The sequence below is a fragment of the Piliocolobus tephrosceles genome, chromosome 9, assembly GCF_002776525.5.
Source record: "Piliocolobus tephrosceles isolate RC106 chromosome 9, ASM277652v3, whole genome shotgun sequence".
Taxonomy (NCBI): domain Eukaryota; kingdom Metazoa; phylum Chordata; class Mammalia; order Primates; family Cercopithecidae; genus Piliocolobus; species Piliocolobus tephrosceles.
In genome coordinates, this window is record NC_045442.1 from 22,568,131 (window position 1) to 22,593,819 (window position 25,689).

General features: G+C 33.8%; 1 protein-coding gene and 1 pseudogene across 2 annotated transcripts in view; both read right to left on the reverse strand.

Annotated features, from left to right (window-relative positions):
* Positions 1-4,473, reverse strand: part of LOC111538896 — an 82,911-nt pseudogene extending 78,438 nt beyond the window's left edge.
* Positions 3,172-25,689, reverse strand: part of SHOC2 (SHOC2 leucine rich repeat scaffold protein) — a 97,339-nt gene continuing 74,821 nt past the window's right edge. Inside the window, exons 4-10 of one of the 2 annotated variants that reach the window (XM_023206606.2) lie at positions 21,410-21,540; positions 17,098-17,286; positions 14,568-14,690; positions 12,841-12,978; positions 12,399-12,516; positions 10,390-10,575; positions 3,172-4,607 (exon numbers count right to left, since the gene is read on the reverse strand). In XM_023206606.2, the coding sequence (XP_023062374.1) occupies positions 4,528-4,607; positions 10,390-10,575; positions 12,399-12,516; positions 12,841-12,978; positions 14,568-14,690; positions 17,098-17,286; positions 21,410-21,540 (965 nt within the window). In that variant the 3' untranslated portion in view covers positions 3,172-4,527. Of the gene's footprint in view, positions 4,608-8,504; positions 10,576-12,398; positions 12,517-12,840; positions 12,979-14,567; positions 14,691-17,097; positions 17,287-21,409; positions 21,541-25,689 lie in introns of those variants that run through there. The other variant, XM_023206607.3, reaches the window with a different exon arrangement.

Genomic DNA, 25,689 nt, shown 5'->3' on the forward strand with positions numbered 1-25,689 from the left:
GAAAGTCATGAGATAGGAAAAAAAATGAATGTAGACTCATATATCAACCATACTACAAAAGACAACTGTGATAACTTTAATTTGCATTTATATATTGCAGGACACCTGGCTTCCTTGGTCTTCCTTGGTATTGCAATCTGGCTGCAATACCTGTCATTCCTTTCTTCCCCCTGGATTCCTCTAAGCCAATCAGATTGGCTAGCCAAGAGGCACTCTTTCTTAATTACTGCTGCATGCACAGCTCCAATCTCTCCCAAAGCTGAATTTTTAGAAAAGAAAATGTGATCGTGGCTAAAGCATCATCACCAATTCACAAAATCACAGTCAATGTGATAGAATCAAAAGAATACTATACTAGGACAGGTGGTCCCCAGTATCCTTATACTACTTATCAGACAGTTGGCTTAAAAACCTTTTGATTTGGTTACTTTAAAATGGGATAACGTCTTATCTTCCTGAGAGAAAGAGGGCAGTCTATGTGATTTTTTTGAACCTACAACTGTAAAGTCACTGTCCAAGACAAAAATTGTATTTGATATTCTCCCTATAAACAACATGAAAGATCCCAAACAAAAATAACAGCAATTAAGTATGCAAATTATAGATTATACACTTAAGTCTTGCACTTTGTTTGTGGCTTTAATCTTGCATTTGGTTTAAAAGGATGAGGAGGAAAGAAATGTGAAACTAATCAAATTTATGGCTATTACAATATATGCTTTTTCAAGTTAGAATATTAATGGGAGAAAAGTTGTGTCTGATACGGCTTTCACCTGGTTAGCCTATTTTAGTCAAGGCCCCACTTTATCAGCTTTCACCTGGCTAGTCTATTTCAATCAGGCCAGTGCAGATGTCATGCTTTAGATGGTGAGGCAATACAGTGGAGTAGAAAGAATACTGATTAAGTAGTGAAAGACGAAGGTTGTAATTTCAATGCTGATATGACAGTGCATCAATGTATAAGTCATTCACTTTCCCTGGATGTTCCCTGAAAATAAAGTTAGATTTACATAGAAACCAAAGAATCAGGAAAGGAAACATGAAATTAGCTTATTTGTCTAAAATAATACACAAATGATCCTTAAATAAACAAACTAAGCATAACTAAAACTAAAGAAGTGTAAAAAATGATTACCAACATTGTCATGACAAGTTTTTAAAGGTTTAAAAGAAGCCTAGGTCCTTAACAACACTCAATTTAACTAGTGGCCCAAATGGAATGCTAGTAATACAAACTGTTTTTAAAATTTTGCGCTTGGACAAACAATAGTATATAATAGAGAAAAGCTATAAAATAACTGCCAAGGCACACAGGCATAAGCAAACTCTTGTTGAATTCAAACTGTTTTAAAACTTCCCTTGGAAGAACGGTTTACAGTACAGTATTTTTTTTAAGCAGGTATTTAGTAAATAATATTCAAATGTCCTACAAATGTAATTTCCATGAAGAGTGGTAAATGAAACAAATATACATATGTATGGGCATACACATATAAACTGAAAAACAGTAATGCTTAATTCTTAGATATATAATCTATGCTAACACCTAATGAATATGGTAACGATCAGCATGCCCTGAGAAAATTAACTGGATAAATTATTGTACAAAAACATAAAATTTGAAAAATTTTGCTTTTACAGTTCTCACCTGCAATCCAAATAAATTAAGGGCTACCCAGAATTATTGGATGTACAGTATTCTTTTGAAGTGCACATCAAAGGCCAAAATCTGTAAATTTATGACTTGCCTCTAAGTTGATGATCACAGAAAGAAAAAAAGAAAAGTCATCTCCAAACATTTTATTAGAAAACAGTGATTACCTCAAATCTAGGTTCATCCATGAATCTTCACTGTTAACATTTTAGTCTCTATAAAGGCAATCAATGTTCTCACTTGCCCCAAGATGGACTTTATTCCACAGTCACGGGAGGTGCTTTGGAGGTTAGAAAAATCGAATTCTGAGTTAAATCAGATATTTTTACTTTTAAAAAAGTAGATTACTCAAAATAGGTGTGAATTCCATTAGTTTGTGATCTAAGGGCAAAAATTTTCTATCTGTCCATAGTGTGTGTTTGACAACAGAAGATATAGGATAAACATTTAATTTTGCACTAATGAACAGTGCTAGTTAAAAGACATTGAATATATAATAAATAAAATTCAGCAAAATATAATGATCCCAAATCAGGGAAAACCAGAGAAGAACTTCTTGACAAATTGGTCACCTGCCTGAGCTGAGACACATAACGTTCACTTTTGTTTGTATTTTCACCTTCTTGATTTTATCCCTTTTCTCCTCTTTCATATATTCGTATGTATGTACACACGAGTATACACATGGTACATCTTTACATTTCAGAAACTGAAAAATGAATCCCAAACACTGTGTGCACTTCTGCCATAAGAAATACAGCCATTTAGAGTCTAAAACACTGAGCATTAAAATCCACCACCTTCTTGCTCTAGAAAATAAATTTCATTAAAACTGGAGTTTCCAACTAATTTTCAAAGTTAGTGATACAATCTAAACTAAAAAAATCCAAACATTTAGATTCTTATCTCTAATCTCAACAAGGAAATTATTCAATCAAATAAAATATTTTTTAAAAAGATCTGGACATTTACAATGCCTGATTTGGAAGATAATATTTATAATATATGTTCTCAGGGGGTGTAACTCAGGGCTAGAGCATCTGGCTGTATATATGTTCTCAGATATATGCACTTGTAATCTGAATAAATGATTACCCAGTCTTTAAGAAATTCCAGGAAAAAAAAGTTTAACAGTCTAATCACTACTAAAGCATTACAGAGCCAATAATCCAATCATTTAAATGTAATTTATTTTTATATTTTATAACAGTATTCTTTTCAAGTCAGAATATTTTGTCTGTCTATTTTAGAACTGGACCCTTCCAAAATACAGGCATTCTCTTCCTAGGCCTAAATTTTGCTAACAAAGCTAAGACTATGAAAAAAAATCTAATTCTTTAACTGGATCAGGTAAGCCACTCTGGATCACAGATGAGTTAAAAACTAGACCTAGTAGTTATCTCAAACCTAATCTATTCCACAAGGTTAACCACAAAGTAAAGGAAGAGTTAAAGAGCAAAATGAAGAGGGAAAAACCAGCATAAACAGGTTAATTAAATAATTAAAAGTCTGGAAAAGAGCAATAAAAATTTTTTTTAATGCAGAAAAATGAGCTCAATCTTTACGTTATTTCTAAAGAGAAGATTTAAGGGAATTAAATCTAAATAAAGAGTATAAGCAGTCCTATACTGCCCTTAACATTCTCCACCCCAATTCTTTAAGGAAATAAAATTTCTCACCTCTACTACAGCTACTTCTTGATTTTTGGAGTTCATCAGGGATTCCGTCTTTTTCCCATCCTACACAATCTCCCTAGGGAATCCTTGTTTCAATTACCATCTATATGTTGGATCATCTGTTTCCAGGCCTAACTTCCTAACATGTATGTATCCAATTGCTTACCTGGTATCTCCACTTCATGTTCCACAGGCTCTAAAACACATTCTCTTCCTACCTCTAAACAAACCAAAAGAATCTGGTCCTCTGCCAAGGTTCCTTAGTTTAGTAAATACACTTAGATGCTTAAGCCACAAACCTGGGAGTATTCTTTGATCCTTACTCATTTTACCCAATCAATCATTACTTCTTACTAATATGTCTTGCTAAGGCTCCCTTAAGGGTCATTCTTTCCACCCCTATTACTAAAATTCCAATCAAAGCCACTGTCATCCATCATCTGGATGACTCTAACAGTCTCTCATCTGGCCTCTTGGTCTCTAGTTGTGATATCCTTCAATCTATTCTTCTCAAGGTAGCCACAGTGGTTTTTAAAAATACATATTAAAGAATGATACCAGGAAAGATGACATTTAATCACATTGTGTAAAGGACTAAAATTTGTTTTCCTTAAGTTTTCTTCAGTCAATTAAATAGTAGTTATCATTGGATATTATCTCCTTTATCCTCGTAGCTTTTGTTCTTGTAAAACATTTTAAAACACAAACTTAACATAGTTTTCTTTATTAGCCAATATTACACCTTTTTTTTCTAGGAAACCTGCACTCAATTTCCACCTTTAGTTACCATGACATCCTAAACAGCTGAGTCAGAGCAAACTTTCTTATGAAAGTTTACAAAAGAACACAAAACCATTTTCTTTACATAACATGGAGATCATGATAAAAATACTATTAGGACTAGAAGGCTCAGAGCATGGGAGAATTACTTCTAAGAATTCATTTCTCCATTATAGAGCACAGTCTTCATTACAGGATATAACAACAACAACAAAATCCGAAATTTAAGGTTTTCAAAATAATAATATATAAACAACATAAACAACTATATTGAAGGACACCACTGACCATATCAAATACTATGCTGCATGTTTTTGTGCACTTATTTCTGTATACCTTCTGCATGCCATTTGCTGTTTCAAGTTTTCCAGAAGAATTTCATAGTAGTAAAACGTCATTTCTCTCAGTTCCACATTTTTATGGTTTCATGACACTGCAAAGACTGATTTCAGGTCCAGCTTCAGTTACACACAGCATTGGAAATCTTTTCAAAGACTCTATGGCAGAACGTTTACAAATACATTATTTCCATTGAATAACAATACAGAATGACTTACTAAAATGGCAATTTTTATAAAGTCGAAATAATCAACAATATAATTCAGGTTCAAAGTACATTATGTGAAGGCTGTTTATACCTTTTAGCCTTGAATCATAATTCAGAATAGCTAAGTATTCTAAGCACAGTACAAGCCCTGTTAAACATCAGTGGAAACCTGATCTTTACCTAGAGAAAAATCCAAACTGTTAAATATATCATGTTCTTATTTAGCAATTATAAGGTAACTTTCTGAACTATGTTAAAAATGAGTTTTGAGGTGGAAGAAGAGACAGAGCAAATGTGAAAAAAGTGTATATTAGTATATTTTTCTATTCAAGACTAGTATTAAAATAAATTATTTGATCCACCCATAAAACATTTTTAGTAGTGGACATCAGGTTTTAAGTACTAGCTAAATTGGCAGATTTCTTAAATAATTTCTTTGAAATCATAAAAAGAAAATGGCATAGACGGCTGATGCAGATGCTACTTGTATACTGTTTAATCAGACCAGTGGAAGGTTAAATTCTCCATAATGCTTTAAAAACTTTATCTATTTTCATTTTAAGAAACAACACAGGCCGGGCACAGTGGCTCACGCCTGTAATCCCAGCACTTTGGGAGGCCGAGGCAGGCAGATCACAAGGTCAGGAGATTGAGAACATCCTGGCTAACATGGTGAAACCCCATCTCTACTAAAAATGCAAAAAAATTAGTCAGGTGTGGTGGCAGGCGCCTGTAGTCCCAGCTGCTCGGGAGACTGAGGCAGGAGAATGGTGTGACCCCGGGACGTGGAGCTTGCAGTGAGCCAAGACTGCACGCCACTGCACTCCAGCCTGGGCAACAGAGCGAGACTCTGTCTCAAAAAAAAAAAAAAAGAATCAATATCAGTAATCATAAAAAGCAAATTAGATAACACAGAACATCTAAATGATGATGGTCACTGATAAAGCACCCAAAAACTCTCATTAGATTTTCCAGGTAAGATGATTTTTTGGAGTACCTATAATATATAAAATGCTTCTAATGCCATTTAAACATTATTACATTATTATTAGGATTCCTAGGATGGAACTCTAACAATTTGCACAAAGACAGAATCTCCCCTCTAGCCAAACTTGCACTATTGTGCAAGAAACAAACAAACAAAAAAGGCTCCTTCCTAAGGTTCTTAAGTCAGAAATGTGACATAATATACTGATTTTGTTAGAACAAGAAACTTTACCAACACCTGCTAAAAAAAACTGTGATAATATACAAATCTATGACGTGAATGAACATCACCCCCAGTATGGTATGCTGCTGTATACTGCACAAACTGCAAAAGCTGTATACTGCATGCCCTGCCCCAACTACTCTCAACAGTAGAGGCTACTCCTCCTAACAAACTTGGAAACATTTCCAGTCTGAAATACTATAAACTACTATCCAGATAAAGTCTTGATCACAGACAGGTATTTAAATTCAAAACCGTTTACATAAAGAACTTATAGTATGTCAGTGGGATATTTAACAAGTGTATACAAAAGAAAGTATTTTTTAAGGGTAATGAGAACCAACTCTAGTTTTTTAAAATTTAAAAAATCCCTTATTTTTAACGTCATTTTTTAAAGTGAAAAAATAAACCCAGAAAGTTTTCTCAGAAAGGCATTCTATTCAATAACAAAGTACTGATAACTATTTTATAAAACATTCTCATATTTTCCTAATATAACAATATTCAAGATACTCCCTTAGATACCAAGTCAATGTCACAACTCTTGCACATTCAAATTCTCCAAGATTACATAATCAACTAAAGATTTGCCATGCGGCCGGGCGCGGTGGCTCACGCCTGTAATCCTAGCACTATGGGAGGCGTAGGCGGGCGGATCATGAGGTCAGGAGATCAAGACCATCCTGGCTAACACGGTGAAACCCCGTCTCTACTAAAAATACAAAAAATTAGCCAGGCGTGGTGGCGGGCGCCTGTAGTCCCAGCTACTTGGGAGGCTGAGGCAGGAGAATGGTGTAAACCTGGGAGGCGGAGCTTGCAGTGAGCTGAGATCCGGCCACTGCACTCCAGCCTGGGCAACAGAGCGAGACTCCGTCTCAAAAAAAAAAAAAAAAAAGAAAAAGAAAAAAAGGAAAAAAAAAAGATTTGCCATGCGTTTCCCAATGACTCCTCAAGACTAAACTACTCAAAAGAATAAAGCAAGAGAAAAGTTTTAGCTAAGACATTTGATACACTATCTTATCTTCTGATCAAGGCAGAAGGAGACCTTTCCTCACAAATAATTCATTTTAGTTCAAGTTTATAGATTTCAGGAATGTATACTTCTCCAGTTTATTTTGAATTATGCTATCTGCTTTCATCTAATTTTAATCATGCAAGAGTGATCATATGTTCTGATTTCCTGAGACCACTGTTGCGCTGTTGGCCCTATATAACTATCGGTAGTGCCCCTTTTCATTTCAGAAGTGTCTACTTTTATATACTTAGTTACATTCTTATTAATACATTCTTATTAATAAACAATTATAAATTCTGCAAGGTGAAATTTGGATTCAATGCACATGGCTTAGAAATAACAGATGAGGCTGGGTGTGGTGGTTCATGCCTGTAATCCCCGCACTTTCAGAGGCCGAGGTGGGCGGATCACGAGGTCAGCAGATCGAGACCATCCTGGCTAACACGGTAAAACCTCATCTCTACTAAAAATATGAAAAATTAGCCGACCATGGTGGCAGTCACCTGTAGTCCCAGCTACTCGGGAGGCCGAGGTAGGAGAATCGCTTGAACCTGGGAGGCGGAGGTTGCAGTGAGCTGAGATCACGCCACTGCACTCCAGCCTGGCTGACAGAGCGAGACTCTGTTTCAATAAAAAAAAAGGAAAAAAAAAAAACGAAATAACAGATGAAAAGCAAAAGGTTTTAACAAAAATTTACAGAAAACCTAGACAAATTTTAATGTATAATAAGTTACCTATTTTAAATGATTCAAGCTGCACAGATAAATTAGAAATTTGCATTACATTTTTTAGAGATCATTCCCATTGCAATACCTACATTTTAAGTAAAAATAAATGTTTTAAGTGTATTTTCCCTTCCTGTATCATCTACTGTTTTCATTTATATCTATAAAGTTCATAAATTATTTAGCACCTCCTCCTTTCTGTATAAAATAATCATGTGGGATTTAGAAAGTACTAAACTCTCACAAAAGGACAGGCTGACATTACCATTGCCATTTTTCTACTACATATTAACAAAAAGCAAAGTTTAGAGCAATGTTTTTATAATGTAACATCCTTGAATATTCTTATTCGCTGAGTCTCATGGAGAGACTAAATGTAATTTCTTTAAAAGAAAGGAAAATTTTTGGATATGCCAATTAGTCCCATTGCAGTTTCAGGAAAAAGTATTAGCTCAGATGTAGTCTTCAACAATATCCCTTATTATATTCAAACTATTTAAATATTAAATATCTTGATTTCACAGGGATATCTTAATCAGAGTTCATTTTAGTTTCTTGGTAGAAATAATGAAATTTGTGGGCTCTTACACGGTGACAGACTATAGAGGATATATGTTTTATACTTCTTCAAAATTTTTTATAATTTGTCATTATATTGCTTACACATAGCATGACTTCTACATGTAAGACCAATCATTTTACATTTCTGTTACAGATTAACATAAATAAAGGTGGAACAAAAATGCTTTTAAAACTCTATTTTCATTTTAAGAAATAATAACCATTTTTTTTTAAAGAAAAGACATTTAGTTACTACCTTTAAAGTTCAAGTTCCATCATCTTAATACATAAACATACCTGGATACGGAATTTAAAAAACCACACATACACACAAGCTCTAGGTAGAGCTGTAATAAACAAATTCCTTTTATAAACAAAATTTTAACTGAAAAGCCACAGTAGATGGGGGAAAAAAAAAGAAGAAAGGATATTACTTGGTAAAATCCAGTGACATCTACAATAGTTTTACAGCACATTTAAGCATTCTAGGGTTTTATATCTTCACCAGCCTTCCATTTCTTAGTTGATCCTTATAAAATCTCTAATTACAAACATAGGTTTGATCTCAAACCTAGTCATGAATTTGAGTGCCAGGAAAAGCAGAACAACAGTCCAAATTTCTATCTTAATATCACAGCCTTAATTCAAAAATGGTTTTGTGTAAAACACAACGCCCAACTAAATGGAAAAAAAAAAACACAAGCAGCAATATGTAATTATACAAAATAGTTATTAATTATATATGAAGTGTTTTTTAGGATGACATCCAGAACGCAACTTGCTCTGAGATTCCTCAATAATCAAATTGACTTAGACCAACAATACTGCTAAGTATTAAAAGCAGTGAAGCAAAAGAAAATATATCAAATAGTACATGCACATCTTACAGAACTTCCACTGAACTCCCCAATGGCTACTATGCAATGTGCCTCTTTTCCATAACTGTATTAACAAATACCAAGAAAGGAAAGATGAGATTAAAAGTAATGATACTGAACTGAATTGTTTGAAGCCAGTGCCCCACATGTGGGGGAAAAGTGCATTTAGTTCAGCAGCAATACAGCACAGTGTGAAGATATTGTGCTTAGACACAGATATTCCAGAATTGAAAGATGTACAAGGCAAGTCAAGATATAAAACCATAGTACACTGTTAAATAACCTTGAAACATACATATATTGCAGTTTTCAAAGAAAGACATTCATGTCATTGTACAAGGATAGGAAGAAATCCTTAAAGTTACCTACTGTAGTTTATGATATAATAAATACATATCTATATAGCATTGTATATACATATATAGATTGTGTGTGTTTATATGTAATTTATTTGCCAAATTATCCTGTTAGTTTCTGTGGATCTGCAACTTTCAGGAATGAAAAAACTCCTTTTCACTACAAGTTTCTCTTCCCCCAAACTTAAAAAATATTCATACTAGAAAAGGTCTCAATACCCTTCTCCTACCCCAAAGATTCACTTCAGGTATTTCGCTTCACAACTCATCAGAGAAGCACAATTAAAGAAATTCTAGATTTTCAACTGTAACTTTTCACTTTGCCAGTTTTTGGTTTTTTTTTTTTTTTAACAAGCAAATACCCTTCACTATTTAAACCAGCCGATGCAAATTCTTTAGCAGAGGATTCAAACTCTAGATTTGACTGAATAAAACAGAGCAAATCAAAACAAACAAAAAAAAATCCAGTGATTTACTCTGACTGTAAACAATACATAAAATTTAAATCTCAAATCTCAAAATAAGTTAAAGAAAAATTCTACTTTCAGGGCCTACAATACTATAAAGATACAACAATTGGTAAGGGGAAAATATATATGAAAAGTTGCAACAAAATTGTTTGCCCATTATTTTTCCTAAGAGAAAGTATATCTAACTATACTACCTCTGTCCCTTAAATTTAATAACTTCATAATTTGTTGGCAAATGTTTTAAGCAAACTGGCATATCAGAATACACAACAGAAAAACATCCATCATATTCAGCAAAGAAAACTTATATAAGCCTTTTGTACAGAATTTAAAAAAAATTCTAAATGGCTATGATTCCTCTATCAGCATAAACACATAATGCAATTTTTATAAATCTGCCATATACCAATATCTACATAAATAGATACAGATATAGATAAGAAACATTAATGGCAGTCTATTTTTGAACAGTGTGTGGGACCAGCAGATTTGTATCAGACCATGGCACGATACGGACCCTGCATCTTTAAGAACTGAATGATGAAAGAAGGCCCCCCAGCAACAATCTGAGGTGGAAGGTGACTGAGTGGACAGTTCTCAATACTCATGATTGAAAGCTTGCTGCAGAGTGCCAGCTCAAAGGGAAGGCTATGCAGGTTGGGGTTGTCATTCAAATACAGTTCTTCTAGGTTCTCCAGTGTACCTGTTAAAAAAAAAAATCAAATCAATTATTTTTTAAAAAATTAGTTGCTATTTTAAAAGTTCAACCGGGCATGATGCTATTCTGGTCATTACATATACTGAGCACATATTTCTTTTAATTCTCCTTTCTTAGCTTTAAAACTCTACAACCATGGATCTCAAATTTTGCTGCATATTCAAATCAACTTGGAAGACTTTTTAAACTCCTGATGTCCAGCTCACACTCCATACAAACTAAATTAATTAGAACCCCTTCCTTTATGGTAGGTCTTCAAGCTTGGAGAGCTTTGTATTTTGAAAGTACATATGCCCCATCTCCAGAGATTCTGTTTGGGATTGTTTGGCACATATATAATACTTACTTATATATATTTTTAAACTCCAAAGGTGAGCTTATTATATATTCAATGTCTATAACCACTTTTCTGTTGTAGATGTAACATTTTCTCAAATTAATAAATTTCTTATGTGCAAAAGTTTTATTACTTAATATGAACCTTTCACTGAGAGTTATCACATGTATGGCAGTAAGCCAAAACTCGATTTATGTAGACCTTTAAAATTTTTTTCTTAGACTATCTTAGGATACTTGTATTCTCTAGGAAAATGTCTCAAGCAATTAAATGAGATCAGGTGAATATATATACTAGAAATATATGTGTAAATTTGCCTCATGTGTTTCCAATTTTTAAATTTCAAAATTCAGAATATTTGACAGTGGTATTTATTAGAAAACTAACAGAAATAATAACTAGTATATAATCAATGTGTTTACATGTAAGATATTTAAGCTTCAGAACAACCCTATGAGAAATTACTATTATCATCATTATTTTACAGGTAAGAAACTTGAGGCTTAGGGAGTTTACATACCTTATCCCTAAAGTCACAAAGCCAATAAGCAGCAGGGCTAGATTTTGAATGGTCAACCATCTCCAAAACCATTTTTTTTTTTAATTATACTTTAAGTTCTGGGGTACATGTACACAACGTGCAGGTTTGTTACATATGTATACATGTGCCATGTTGGTGTGCTGCACCCATTAACTCATCATTTACATTAGGTATATCTCCTAATGCTATCCCTCTCCCCTCCCCCAACTCCACGACAGGCCTCGGTGTGTGATGCTCCCCACCCCGTTTCCAAGTGTTCTCATTGTTCATTTTCCACCTATGAATGAGAACAGGTGGTGTTTACTAAGCTATAGTTCCTGTGGGACGCTGCACTACAGATGGAAGAACATAATGCACAGAATTACTAATTTAAAAGCTAACATTTAATTACCATGTGACCTTAATCAAGTAATTCTCTTTATAAAGCAAGATTACAACTTGCACTGTCTAAAATTCCAGGTGGTCATGTATATTACATAAAATAATGGAAATGAAAACACTTGGAAAATGTTAAGTATTCCCAAATGTTAATATTGGTTAAATATTAATATCAATTCTAAAATCTCATAAAGAAATGTTCTTTTGGCATAAAACATTACTAATTCAACCCTGTGTAATTTTTAAATTTAGAAGGAATATAAAATAACTTCTAAATTGAGGTTATACATAAAACCTATTGGAAATGTAAGTATTCCAAAACATTCTCAAATACAGCATTAATATTAAAACCAATCCTAACAGCCTTTAGGAATCCTAACCAAAACCAATCAACAATCAACCATCAGTGCTCTATTAAAAAAAAAAAAAATCTTAAGCCTGATATAACCTCAGTTTAAAAAATAATAGAATTTGTCATATTTATCTGATATACTGCTTGGATGCACAAGAGCAAATTATTAGTACAGAGTCAAGCATTCATAGGGTTCATACCAATTTCTTCAGGAAGGTGAGTAAGCAGGTTCTCTCCAAGACCCAGATGTGTGAGATTAGTAAGGTGACCAATGCCTCTGGGAAGAGTGGTCAACTGGTTGTTTGTCAAGACTAATTTCTAAAAGATTAACAAAATAAAAGACAGTTACAAATATATTTCCTACATTTAATGTAAATTAAAATAATATGTCTAAACAATAAAATAAAAGGGAAACTAGATTGGATAGAATGAGAATCACTTACGTTACATATTTTTCTTTCACACAATATCATTTGTTAGGAAAACGAAGCCAGGTTATATGAACATAAAACTCAGCCCTAATACTAGAATAGGAAAGTCTATCTGATCCAATAATTACATCAAAATCTTAAGAAAAATGTGCAATTTAGAATGGATTCCAAAAACTTTATATAACTACAAAACCACCAGGATAATGTTTACCTGTAAATCCTTAAGATATGCAATTTCATTTGGCAAGGATTCCAATTTGTTCTCTTCCAGATCTAACTCTCTTAACTTCCTAAGGTTTCCAAGACCATGGGGAAGCTTCTTTAGAAGATTGTTTGATAATATAAGAACCTAATGAGAAATTATTGATAATTTTTAGCAAATCATGAAATGAAATTATATGCTATCATTGTGTGGCTTAAAATCTATTAAGCAATGCTTATTTTCCAAACAATGAATATTAAGGGTAATGTTCAATTATATAACATATAAAATATTTAACTTACTTTTCTAAAAAAATCACCATAGTTATTACAAAAGAGATTTTGCTTGATTATATCAAAACTAATGAAAACAAAAGAAGCAATTTAATTTTAACTACATTTCAAAAAAATTACTGAATAGTTACAAATGTTTATCTAATAGGAAACTATTTATTCAAAACCCTTACAAACCATTACTAAAGGAAGGTAAAAACTAACTTCTAAACTTGCTATATCAATCCACTGTATTTATTATCTGTCCTGTACTTATTACATTGAAAGCATCCTAGAAGATACTGAAGAGGGGAAAAATGGCAGAGGAAGATAGCCTTTGTTCCGATAAAGTTACAAACTAGCAGAAAGGAAGGAGACAACACTGGGTTGGGAGAAAGAGCAACAGGTAAAACAGATATGTAAGGTTCTGGGTAAGTTTTTATGTTCATTTATTTTCCCTAATGTTATACCACCCATAATAAATACATACAATAAGTCCGAGAAAATAATAACAGCAGTCACCAGGTGACTTCACTATTTGCAAGGCACTGCACTAAATGTATTATGTGCATTATTGCATTTAATCCTAATTACAACTCTCCAAGATAAATACTCTTATTATCCCCATTTCACAGCTTAAGAAACTGAAGCTTAGGTAAGTACAGTACATAAATATGCAAAGATAATTACACTCAGCTTTGTTTGACTTCAAAGCCCATGTTTTTAGCCATTAAACCACACTATTTCACCTTATTAAATAATTTAAAAATTAGATCTTTAAAAAACATGGATATGAAGGAAATTTTAAAAAACAATATATTTACTATTAGTAAGCGTTTTCACCAAGGGATGAAAACTCTAGGAACTCAGAAGCAGGAGAAATCATCCTTAACTGAAGAGGTGAAAATAAAATGGATCTTTAGTTATGGAAAAACATACTAAAAGAAAAAAGGGGATGACAAGAGGGCATTCTAGATACAGAAAACAATAGGACTAAGCTTAGAGGGCTAGAAATAGGCATACCAGATTTACAACAAAGACAATAATCAATGAGTAAATAAAATAGCAGGTGGGTAATTAGGATGAAAAAGTAGGATAAAGCATTCTAAATGACAGTCTGAGAATCGATAATTATTTTGGTAGACAATGGTGTAGTTTTTAAACAGACTAAAGAAAAAAATTGTTCTAAAAGATGCTTTTACAGAACTTTTCTTTTAGAGATATTAATACTTTATGGCACTCAAACATACCAACTTTTAGTAGGCAAGAGAAATTCAAAAGGACTGAATCTAGACTACTTAAGTCAACACTTCATTATCCTATTAGAGTTGTACGTTTAAGTGAGTTCTAACATTTCTAATTATAATCTTCACCCAAACAGAAATTGTTTATTTCAATTTGAAATTTTTAAATGAGATAAGTATGGAAGGTTCTGGGGTGCTTTAATTGCTCATTTATACTAACCTCAAGAGAAACAAGACCAGACACATCCTCAGGGATCTTTGTGAGCTGATTAGTGGCTAAATTCAATTCTACCATACTGGTCCAAGTTCCAAAATCCAAGGGAAGTGATGTTAATTGATTGTCCTGGCAAAGACAAAAAGAAGCATCCAAGGTAGAACCACAAAAACAAAGTTCCATATACACCTGTTGCTTTGGAAAGAGAATTCTTAATTAAACAGAATCTTATTCTCCTTTTTGATATTTAAATATAGAAAGAAAAAAAATCAGCAACAGAAAACTCTAAGCCTCCAAAGTTTTTTATACAGTAATGAGGCTTTTATTTGGGAGTTAAACTGGAAGTTTGTTCCTTATGTGATTGTAATGGAAATAGAAAAATACACTATACAGAGAAACACTGGAGATTTCACAGATCCTATAAATATGTTTTTACCATTTCACAATATGTAGAAATCACTGAATAAAATATAAATGCTCAAATAAAGATATGAAAACAATAGAATAAGACAAATCTAATCACATCTCATGAGGAAACCAGAATGAATTCAGGAATTCTTGAGGTGCTAAGCAGTAAAGTAGGGGAGGAAAAATAGTCTTAAAAAGACAACAAATTAAATCATTAAAACACGATTCAGGTATTTACCATTTCACTTTAAAAATCCATAAGAAAAAAATGGTAAAATATATTCATTGTTGAAACAGAGGAAACAGTAAATATGGTCTTAATTTGGTTTAAAAATTAGACACAGCTGTTCACAGAAAAAAAGTATGCTACTTTTATTCATTTATAAAGTACACTTTCATCAATAACGACTTGTACCACATTGTTATGTGTTGGGGTATTGGTATTGGGAGAGGATAATCAACACCCCATCCAGCTCAATACCAACAATATATGCCAGTATGTTAACAGTGATGCTACCTCAGTGGCAGTATTATTTTATATCCTTTATGTCAATCTGTATCTTTAAAATTAGCTGCATTGCACATGGATTGTCTCATTTCACACAAAATGACCCATAAAAGAAATCCCAAGCAGCAAACATTCTTTTGAAAACCAACTTTTTCTTTTATGGTAATACTTAAACTTGTTATCTATTTAATATTTAAGCTTATTGCCTATGTATGCCTAAACTACTGACACTTATAGTATGATTTATAAGGTATTTTCATTTTTAAAAATTTACTATTGGTACTTACATGCAAATGCATAAACTAATGAACACCTGAACCACTGTGTTTTAAGCCTATTACTACAAAATGAATATTCAGAATCAACACCATTACCACTGCTAAATCTCATATAACCAGACTGATTAACAAGAAATTTTACAATTGTTAAAACTGTAAGAGTATCTTGAATTTCCATTAGTTTACTTATTATATACTTCCAAAGAATCATCATAAAAGATACATACCATATTTATGAGCAAGTGTGGATGAAATTTAAAAATTATACATTTAAGATTATAGTTTAAAGAACCACAACTACGTTCAAATGGTTCATCATGACAGGAAGAATACTATTAGCTATGTGGTCAATTCAGTTATCTTCTTTGGGCCTAAAGTTTGTCCAGTACAAATTAAATCACTGAACTTGATAATTTTCCATTTGTTTTCTCCTTTTGCAATAAATTGCATTACAAAGGTGAAACTCGATCACTGTAAGCAAAAGGAAACTAACGTTCACCTATAAATAATTCTGATCTCTAAACATTTTGGCAAAAACCAGCTACATGTATAAATATAAAGATCTTTAATATATAATTAAGCATATTAAAAACAGCTTTCAAAAAGTCTCGGTGGGAAAAGATTTTTTACATGCTTTAACTTTCTTCCACTTGATAAAATGAGAATATTTCAACTAGTATGTAGTGTTCTTTTAGACCAAAATATCATTTTTAATGGCTCCACAGTATTCCACTAAGACACTTAACAAAATTAAATCTCTATTAATAAGTTGGTACCTATGAAACAGATAGCTCTGCAATACATATCCCTACAACTATACTTTTATAGACATTCATATTTCCTATTTTGTGGGGGATAGGGAACAGGTTCTTGCTCTCTTGACCAGGCTGGAGTGCAGTGGTGCCACCCTAACTCACTGCAGCCTTGAACTCCCAGGCTCAAGCAATCCTTCTGCCCCAGCCTTCCATGTAGCTGGTACTACAGGCCAGCTAATTTTTAAAATTTTTTTTGCGAGACAAGGTCTCAGTATATTGCCCAAGCTGGTCTTGAACTCCTAGCCTCCAGGGATCTTCCCACCTTAGCCTTCCAAAGCACTGGGATTACAGGTGCATCAGCCACTGAGCTGGACAATGATTATTTCTTTAGAACAAATTCCTAAGGGTATGCACAGTTCTAAGACATTTGTTATCTGATACAAAGTACCCTGAAATGTCTTATTATCAGTTTAGACCCATTAGCAAGGTACAAGTACCCACTCCCCACACAATGAGAGAAAACATAAATATTAGTGGAAGTACCAGTTAAAGCAATTCCTTCCCCTGATAAACAAATATATGCTTACCTTCATATTCAGCTTACTTAATACTTTTGCTCTGGAGAAAATTCCAAATGGAATTTTATTGATTCGATTGTGTTCCATGTTGAGGGAATAGATGGTAGAAAACTGAGATGGACCACCCACTGGATATAACTGGAAGCAATTTCTAGCTAAGGTCAAACTATTCAGTTTCACAAGACTTGATAAAAGACTCTGAGAAAAAAAAAAAAAGAAAAGAAAGAAACGTAAGAATTAGAACTGTGATGAGACTCATTTTGTATAGAACAGCAGTCTCAACACAAATGCCTCAAAGGGCTTTGGGGGTGACAAATGACAAAGACTGGTTGGGGCAGTCTGTGACACCTCTTTACAGGGACAGTCACTACATAGCTCTAGCAGATTGGTGCCTTGCAGAAATGTGGAACCAATGTAGACTTCTAGATTTTGTAGGAGGAAACAGAACATTTTTCCAATTTTTATTCTTTGGCTTCAATTTATCTAAAACACTGTATGGAATAAGGAAAACATGTCTGTGTGTGAGAGGCGCCTCATGGGTGACTAATTTGAAATTTCTACATTGCAGAAACTTCAGCGTCAGACAGTTCCAGGTCTGAGTCCTGCCTCTGCCACGGGCTGTGCGACAAATCCTACCTAGTCTTAAATTATATACCTATCTCTAAATTATTAAGATTAACATAATGATTCCTTTTAGGGAACATTAAATTCAGGAGATGATTATGCTTCCTGATACTGTATAATATACCGCTTTTCTATATGGTAAAATTTCTGAGGGCGTATATGTACCCATTAAACAAGTATTTACTTAGCACATAACCCCATCTTCTCCTACTTTAGCCTCCCACCATTTAACCAAAGTATTAAATATTCAGGTATTACCAAAGAATCTCTGCAGTTAAGAAGATTAATTTCTATTTATAGAAGTACATAGATAAGAAATAATTAGAAAATAATACATGACTGTATATAATCAATAATCGATTATATAGAATAGGCTCTTGCTATTCAGTCTGGGCCAAGGAAAAGTAGTATCAGCATCCCCTGGGAGCTTATGAGAAATGCAGAGTCTTGGGCCCCACCCCCACTGGATCATAATATGCATTTTAACAAGATTCCCAGGTGATCTGCATGCTCATTAACATCTGAGAAATACTAGTACAGGCTATAAACTGTTTTGAATCTTGACTCTATCTTTAAATAGCTTGTGACTTTGGCAAGTTATTTTTCTGAACCTAGTGTATCATTATTTAAATAATGATATTTTATGGGTCATAGGGAAGACTAAAAGCAATTCCTTCCCCTAATAAACAAATACATGCTTACCTTCATATTCAGCTTACTTAATACTTTTGCTCTGGAGAAAATTCCAAATGGAATTTTATTGATTCGATTGTGTTCCATGTTGAGGGAATAGATGGTAGAAAACTGAGACATAAATAACTTTACAATACCTAGCAGGGAGTAAGTGCTTAAATTTTAAATCCTTTCTCTCGGAATAACTGGAAAAATAGGATGAAAGTTGACAGCTACATCTTGAAGGATGAAAACATTTTAAAATACTCAGAGAAATAGAAGAAACACTCTAGATTCAAAGTAAAAGCACAAGCAGGGGAGAAGCAAGCACTGTGTGAGGTATGTATGTTTTTTAAATAATGTTCAAACTTCAGCTGTCCACCATCAGCAAATTGAAAACTTAGTACTTGAGGTGACAGTATAATTGCCAAAGCCATCTGAAGGAATGAAGTAACTATATAATTGAGGATGTATCTATACAGAGAACTGAAACTTGTTTCTTTATACTGTATCTTAAGAAGCTACCCTTAAAATTTGTGTATTGTTGTATACAAACAAAAGGAACAACAGAGGTAAAACTGTGGCAAGAAAACTGCCTGGCAGTCAATTCACGAAAAATCTCTACAGGCTACTCAATTGAAAATAAAGGAGTTTTACTGAGCCTCATGGCAAAAAATGTGTTTCTTTTTATTCTTACAACTGACTTACTTTATTGAATTGACTCATATGATAAAATGTTAATATTGAGTATATTTGAGAAGGGGCAACAAGGCAGCTCTTTGAGCTCTCATTTCTTAGTCACACTGTGAAACGGGTTGCTTATCTTTTTTTTTGGTTAGAATCAGACACATCTAGGCTCCTATTTTATACCTTCTACTAAGTTTTGTCAACTTTGGTGAATTAATTAGATAATCAATTTCCAGAAAAATATTTATTTAATTTGGCCAAAAATATAACCTCTCTTAAGCCTTATTTTGCTGCTTGATGAGGATACCCCAATAACTAGTAGGTTTATGACAAAGATTAAACAAGATAGTACATGTAGAGTACCTAGACTCATGCCTTGGGACTATGTGGTTCAAATTATTAAGTTCCTTTTACTTATGTGTATACATCTACATTAAAATAAGTCCATTTTCAGACAGTCTTCAAATGACAAAATAGTCATTTTAGCAGCTCTGATTTCAGCTATTTAATATGCCCTTATTGAAAACCACTTTCATGATTTCTTGCCTAACCCAGCTTGAGTATCTTGTAAGTGCTGTCTAATGGATTTTATTGTTTTCCTTACTATAAATGCAGATAATTTCACATTTGCATTGAGACTATGCTGCTTCCAAAGCACACTGATTACTTTTAAATTAAGATTTCATACTTTCCCATATTCAGTGGGACTAGGAGTGGGGCCCAAGAGTCCACATTTCTAACAAGCTCCCAGGAAAATTCATATTTCCTAACAGGTACCCAGTAATTATTAGTTTCACTTCACTGACAATAAGACTGGATATATATTAATTTAAATTTTTTCACTTATTTTTTTTTTTGAGACAAAGTCTCCCTCTGTTGCCCAGGCTGGAGTGCAGTGGCGTGACCTCAGCTCACTGCAATCTCTGCTTCCTGGGTTCAAGTCATTCTCCTACCTCAGCCTTCTGAGTAGTTGGGATTATAGGTGCCCGCCACCTCACCCAGTTAATTTTTTGTATTTTTAATGGAGATGGGGTTTTGCCAAGTTGGCCAGGCTGGTCTTGAGCTCCTAACCTCAAGTGATCCACCTGCCTCGGCCTCCCAAAGTGCTGGGATTACAAGTATTAGCTACAGCGCCTGGCCTTAAAGAATCTTTGTTCTTAATTCGATTACACACACACATACTCAGAAAAACTACCAAGTCAAAACATAGGAGCAGCACTTACGTAAGACATTTTTTGTTTAAAAAAAAAAAAAAAAAAAGACTTTGCAAAGCTCAATCAATCAGTAAGTCCACAATTCTTTTGTTACATTACTACAGTAAGGTATGCTTGAACAACTATAAGCAAACATCCATTGTTGACATGCTAAAATAGGTAGGAAAATAAGGAAAGTCTATAGTAAAAGACTAATAATAATATTGATAAAGACAACTTTAAAAGAAGAATATTATATTGGCTGGCCGCAGTGGCTTACGCCTGTAATCTCAGCACTTTGGGAGGCTGAGGCAGGTAGACCACTTGAGGTCAAGAGCTCGAGATCAGCCTGGCCAACACAGTGAAACCCCCATCTCTACTAAAAATACAAAATTGGCCTGGTGTGGTAGTGCCTTTTATCCCAATTACTTGGGAGGCTGAGGCAGGAGAATCACTTGAACCTGGGAGGCAGAGGTTGCAGCTGAGCTGAGATCGTGCCACTGCACTCCAGCCTGGGCAACGGAAGCTAAACTCCACCTCAAAAAAAAAAAAAGTATTATATCTTACCCAATTAATCCTTAAGCAAAATAAGTGAAAATACTTTTCTAATAGAATCAACAAAACCTAAAAATGTGTTTTAAAAAAAGATTCTGGCATTTGTTTTATACTAAATAGGCCTTAATATTATTGCATAAACAAGGTAATAATTTGAGTCACAGGAGAATCGTTGCTAATATTAATTTTGATGATAGTGCATTCTGTGTCACTTATCATCTTTCTTTTTATAACTGAACTGGATAGGGTAGTTGAATTTTAAAACCAGCCATATAGCTTTTCCTTAATACCTTTATTGTCAGTTCCCAAAATGAAATGAGATTTACATGGTGCTAAAGTAGAATACAGCAAACTTACTTTTCTCCTAGTTTTCCCCTTTTTCTTTGCATTAAAAAAAATAAAAATAGGTTCATATACCCATTCTTTCTTGTTTGGAGTTACTTTAGCAGTGGTGGTACATCCACAGCATACTCATTATTTAAACAATCTCAATCACCAAATTATTTACCCTGCTATAAAGATTTACTAGCTTTCCTTGAATTATCTTGCAGACTCACTTCAAATCTTGTTTTCTCTAATCCACTTCTTACCTCTGGTAAAGTAGAAATGTTATTGTTCTCTAAATTTAATTCTTCAAGTGCACTGCATTTTGATAATGATCTGGGTATTGCTGACAGTCTGTTATATCTCAGACCAAGACGACTTAAACTGGACAGGTTTCCTGTAAACACACACAATAAAAGAAATTTATTTTTTACAAAATCTGATGAGCCTCTCACTGTCACACGCTATCTACTAACTATTTAAAAATTAAAGTACTGTTTCAGCAAGATCCTTAACTTCTAGCACAAGGAACCCACACTACACTATCAATTAGGATGAAACTGAAATCACTTTTATGCTCACTTGTCTCAGAGAAATAAGGAAATATACAGCTATAAGTTAGTTTTTAAATGAACAAAGTATTGGCATACTTTAACAAGTTAATCTTTAGATAAGACCTAATTTAACTGCATCAAAGCTGTGTATATTTTAAACTTACAATAATTATTCCATTTGTTCTGTTATGATGATCCAATTTAGAACAAGTGGTTATATATAAGTATGTACACGTAATTTTGGAGAAGAAATTTCCAAATTTCTAAAATAGTATTGTTTAAAACATAAATTATTTACTGAGATCAGAAAGGTTCAATACTGAAAAGTTGGCCTGATGGTAAAACATTTCTCAACCCCCTCTCCAAAACTTACAAACTGAAGTAAAAGTTAAGAGTCTCTTTTATCTAAGCATATCCAGCTTGAGCACAAAATAGCCATTATTGAATTTTAAAAAAGCAGAACATTTTCTTTTCTTTTTTTCGAGACTGAGTCTCACTCTATCGCCCAGGCTGGAGTACAGTGGTGTGATCTCAGCTCACTGCAACCTCCACCACCCAGGTTCAAGCGATTCTCCTGCCTCAGCCTCGCAAGTAGCTGGGATTACAGGCGCCCACCACCACACCCAGCTAATTTTTGTATTTTTAGTATAGACGGGGTTTCACCATGTTGGCCAGGCTGGTCTTGAACTCCTGACCTTCAGTGATCTGCTGCCTAGGACTCCCAAAGTGCTGGGATTACAGGCATGAGCCACTGTGCTCAGCCGAGCATTTTATTTTCTAGGTATTTTCTACTTTTCTTGCCAAGACTACATGGCCAGCTATATATAATGAATGATGAATATAATGACTTCTGCCATCATAAATGGTTCAACTCAAATTCAATTCTGCAAACAATATACATTAAAAATAAGTTAATTTTCATACAAAAAAAGCTAACAAGACAAGAATTTAGTCCAACATACTATTTTGCTGTGGCTGATTAATTTCTTTTTTCACTTCAAATCACAACTGTTGCTATGAGATACTTGGATGGGCCAGGTTAAAATGCCAAATGTAGCCTTTACTTTTAAATTAAACAGTTATTTCCAGTGTTAGAAATTACAGAAGTGGATGCCTGTGTCAACACTTAACTTTTTGGAGATAGTATTTTGAGGCCTTTCAGCCTTCACAACCTCTTGATGTCCATTTCTTTCCTTTTGCTTTAATCATTGTTCAAAAAGCTGTTGTATGATCAACTTACTTTCTTAGATGCAATATTACAACAATACTTACAGAAAACATACATTAGTGTATAGCATAAGTTAAGCCTTGACACCTTAAGAGGGCACTCATTATGCCTCATGATCCTTATCTGGTCATCAATCATCTGCATCTTTCCTTCTTGTGGAAAGTATCAAGTGAGTGAAGTTACACATAATGAATAATTGGAGCTAATTTTTAGCCTTTACATTTTCAATATAAGAATCAGTCACTGATAATAAAAAAATACTAATTATATGCCATAAGTTGTCAACTATAATGCAGAAAAATGTAACAACCACTTCAATTCTTCCGATTAGAACTATTCCATAGGTATGCTATGTTCATTTATTAATGCATCACTTTTGTACAATAGTGTTTGGAAACTGGGCCAAGAGTTTACTGGGTCTATCTAATTAAGTGAGATTCCAACCGGCATAAAGTTGAATACAAAAGCAACAATAAAAAACCACCACTTAGCAAAGACAAGTTAATTTAGTCTTTAAAATGCTTTGTAAATTAACTAAGGATGCCTCACTTAGTGACTTCATCAGAAGTGTCTTTCTGATGACACTCTGGTGAGACGTGTCAGTTCTGCAGGAGAAAAAAAAATTGACTTTCCAAAGCCTCAGAAAATTCAGTGGTTAGAAATATGAACGAGAATATTCACTAATGCTATCACTGCATTAGGCCGGGCATGGTGGCTCACACCTGTAATCCCAGCACTTTCGGAGGTCGAGGCAAGCGGATCACTTGAGGTCAGGAGTTCAAGACCAGTCTGGTCAACATGGTGAAACCCAGTCTCTACTAAAAATACAAAATTATCCAGGCATGGTGGTGCACACCTGTAGTCCCAGCTACTTGGGAGGCTCAGGAAGGAGAAGAGCTTGAACCCGGGAGGAGGAGGTTGCCATTAGCTGAGATTGCATCATTGCACTCCAGCCTGGGCAACACAGCAAGACTCCATCTCATTTACAAAAAAAAAAAAAAGACAATAAAAATGTTACTTAAAAGCTGGGTTGGCAGAAAATAATTTGCTTTATGACAAAATATGTTAATTAAGTCATATATAATGGCAAAAATAGGGACAATCTAAATATTCAACAATAGAAGAATAATTATTTAAATTGGAAGTATCACAATGTAATAGAAAAACCGAAGTATTTTATATTATTTATATGTCCATGGGCAAGTTATTTAACCTGTGTCAGTTCCTTATCCATAAAGTGGAAATAATGCCACACACCTAACAGGGTAGCTCTAGGGGTTAGATATAACATGCATAAGATACTTAGCACCATGACTAACAGATACATAATAGATGTTCAATATATAATTTTCATTCTGTAGTATGTCTATATTCTGCAATATTTTGTACATATTAAAGTTGTTATAAAAAGTTTTAAGATGTGAAAGACTTTAGGTATGATGTTAAGGTGGGGGGAAAAAGCATGTAAAATTGTGTATTTTGTATGATTTCAACAACGTAAGAAACAGGCATGCAAAAAAAGGGAAAGAAAATGTATCAAAACTAACTGTTATCTCTGCATGGCAGAATTATGGAAGAACAATTAAAAATCTGTTTCATTTTGTCTGCATTTTTCCTAATTTTCTATATTTTAAAATTTAAAAACATTTTGGTAAGAATAGATCTATAATTCTAAAGTCATCCTAATTTTTTAAAAAATTGTGACATCCTTCCACCATCCTTTTTCTTTTGGATGAATATTTTACATTACAGAGATATTTTATATAACGTGACCAATTTGCATTATATGCCTGTACATGTTTTTAATAGTATATTAGACAATATATTGCAGGTTATTTCACTTAATTCCGGTTTCTAAGTCAATTTGTTTTAAAGTTCAAAATGTGCTATCTTAACAATGCAAAGACCAAGGGGGAAAATGCCAATAAACAGTATACATCATTTGCCAAATAAAGAACAAAATAAAAATGCCCAAAATTCATTTTAGAATTCCTAGTTTCCTGATATTTAACTCACTTAACTCTATGCTCTGTGATAAAGCTCTACCCACCTCTTGACAAGTGCACAGGCGCACCCACAGCACTGTGCCAATACCTCTATCGTCATGATTACACCATATTATAAATGTTTATTTCATGTCTGTGTCCATTTTTAGACTTAGTGAGCTATCCACTGTCAGAACCCTAGTGCAGAGCCAGACACTGGTAATATGTATTTGCTGTTTACTGAGAGTTTATTATAATAAAGCAAAAATTGAGAAACATTAAAAGGGTAGGTTGTATTCTATAAAACTGTGTTTATAGAAAGGGAATAAGTATATATTTATCTAGTTAAAAATGTTTTCTAATATCAGTTTTATCCCTTCTAAGTCAGTCACAAAATTCTATTTGCATTCTCAAAATGTATTTCTCATGTTTGTCCCTTCTCCAATCCCACCCTCATCAATTTTTTTTTTTTAAGAGACAAGAGTCTGACTCTGTCGACCACGGTGGAGTGCAGTGGCACAATCATGGCTAGCTGCAGCCTCAAACTCCCCGGCCTAAGGTGATCCTCCTACCTTAGCCTCTGGAGCAGCAGGGACTACAGGCATATGCCACCACATCCAGCTAATTTTTGTATTTTTGTAGAGAGAGAGTTTTGCCATGTTGCCCAGGCTGGTCTCAATCTCTGTGCTAAAGTGATCCACTCACCTCAGTCTCCCAAAATGCTGGGATTACAGGCATGAGCCACTGCACCTGGCCAAAAACATTTATACTAAAAACAA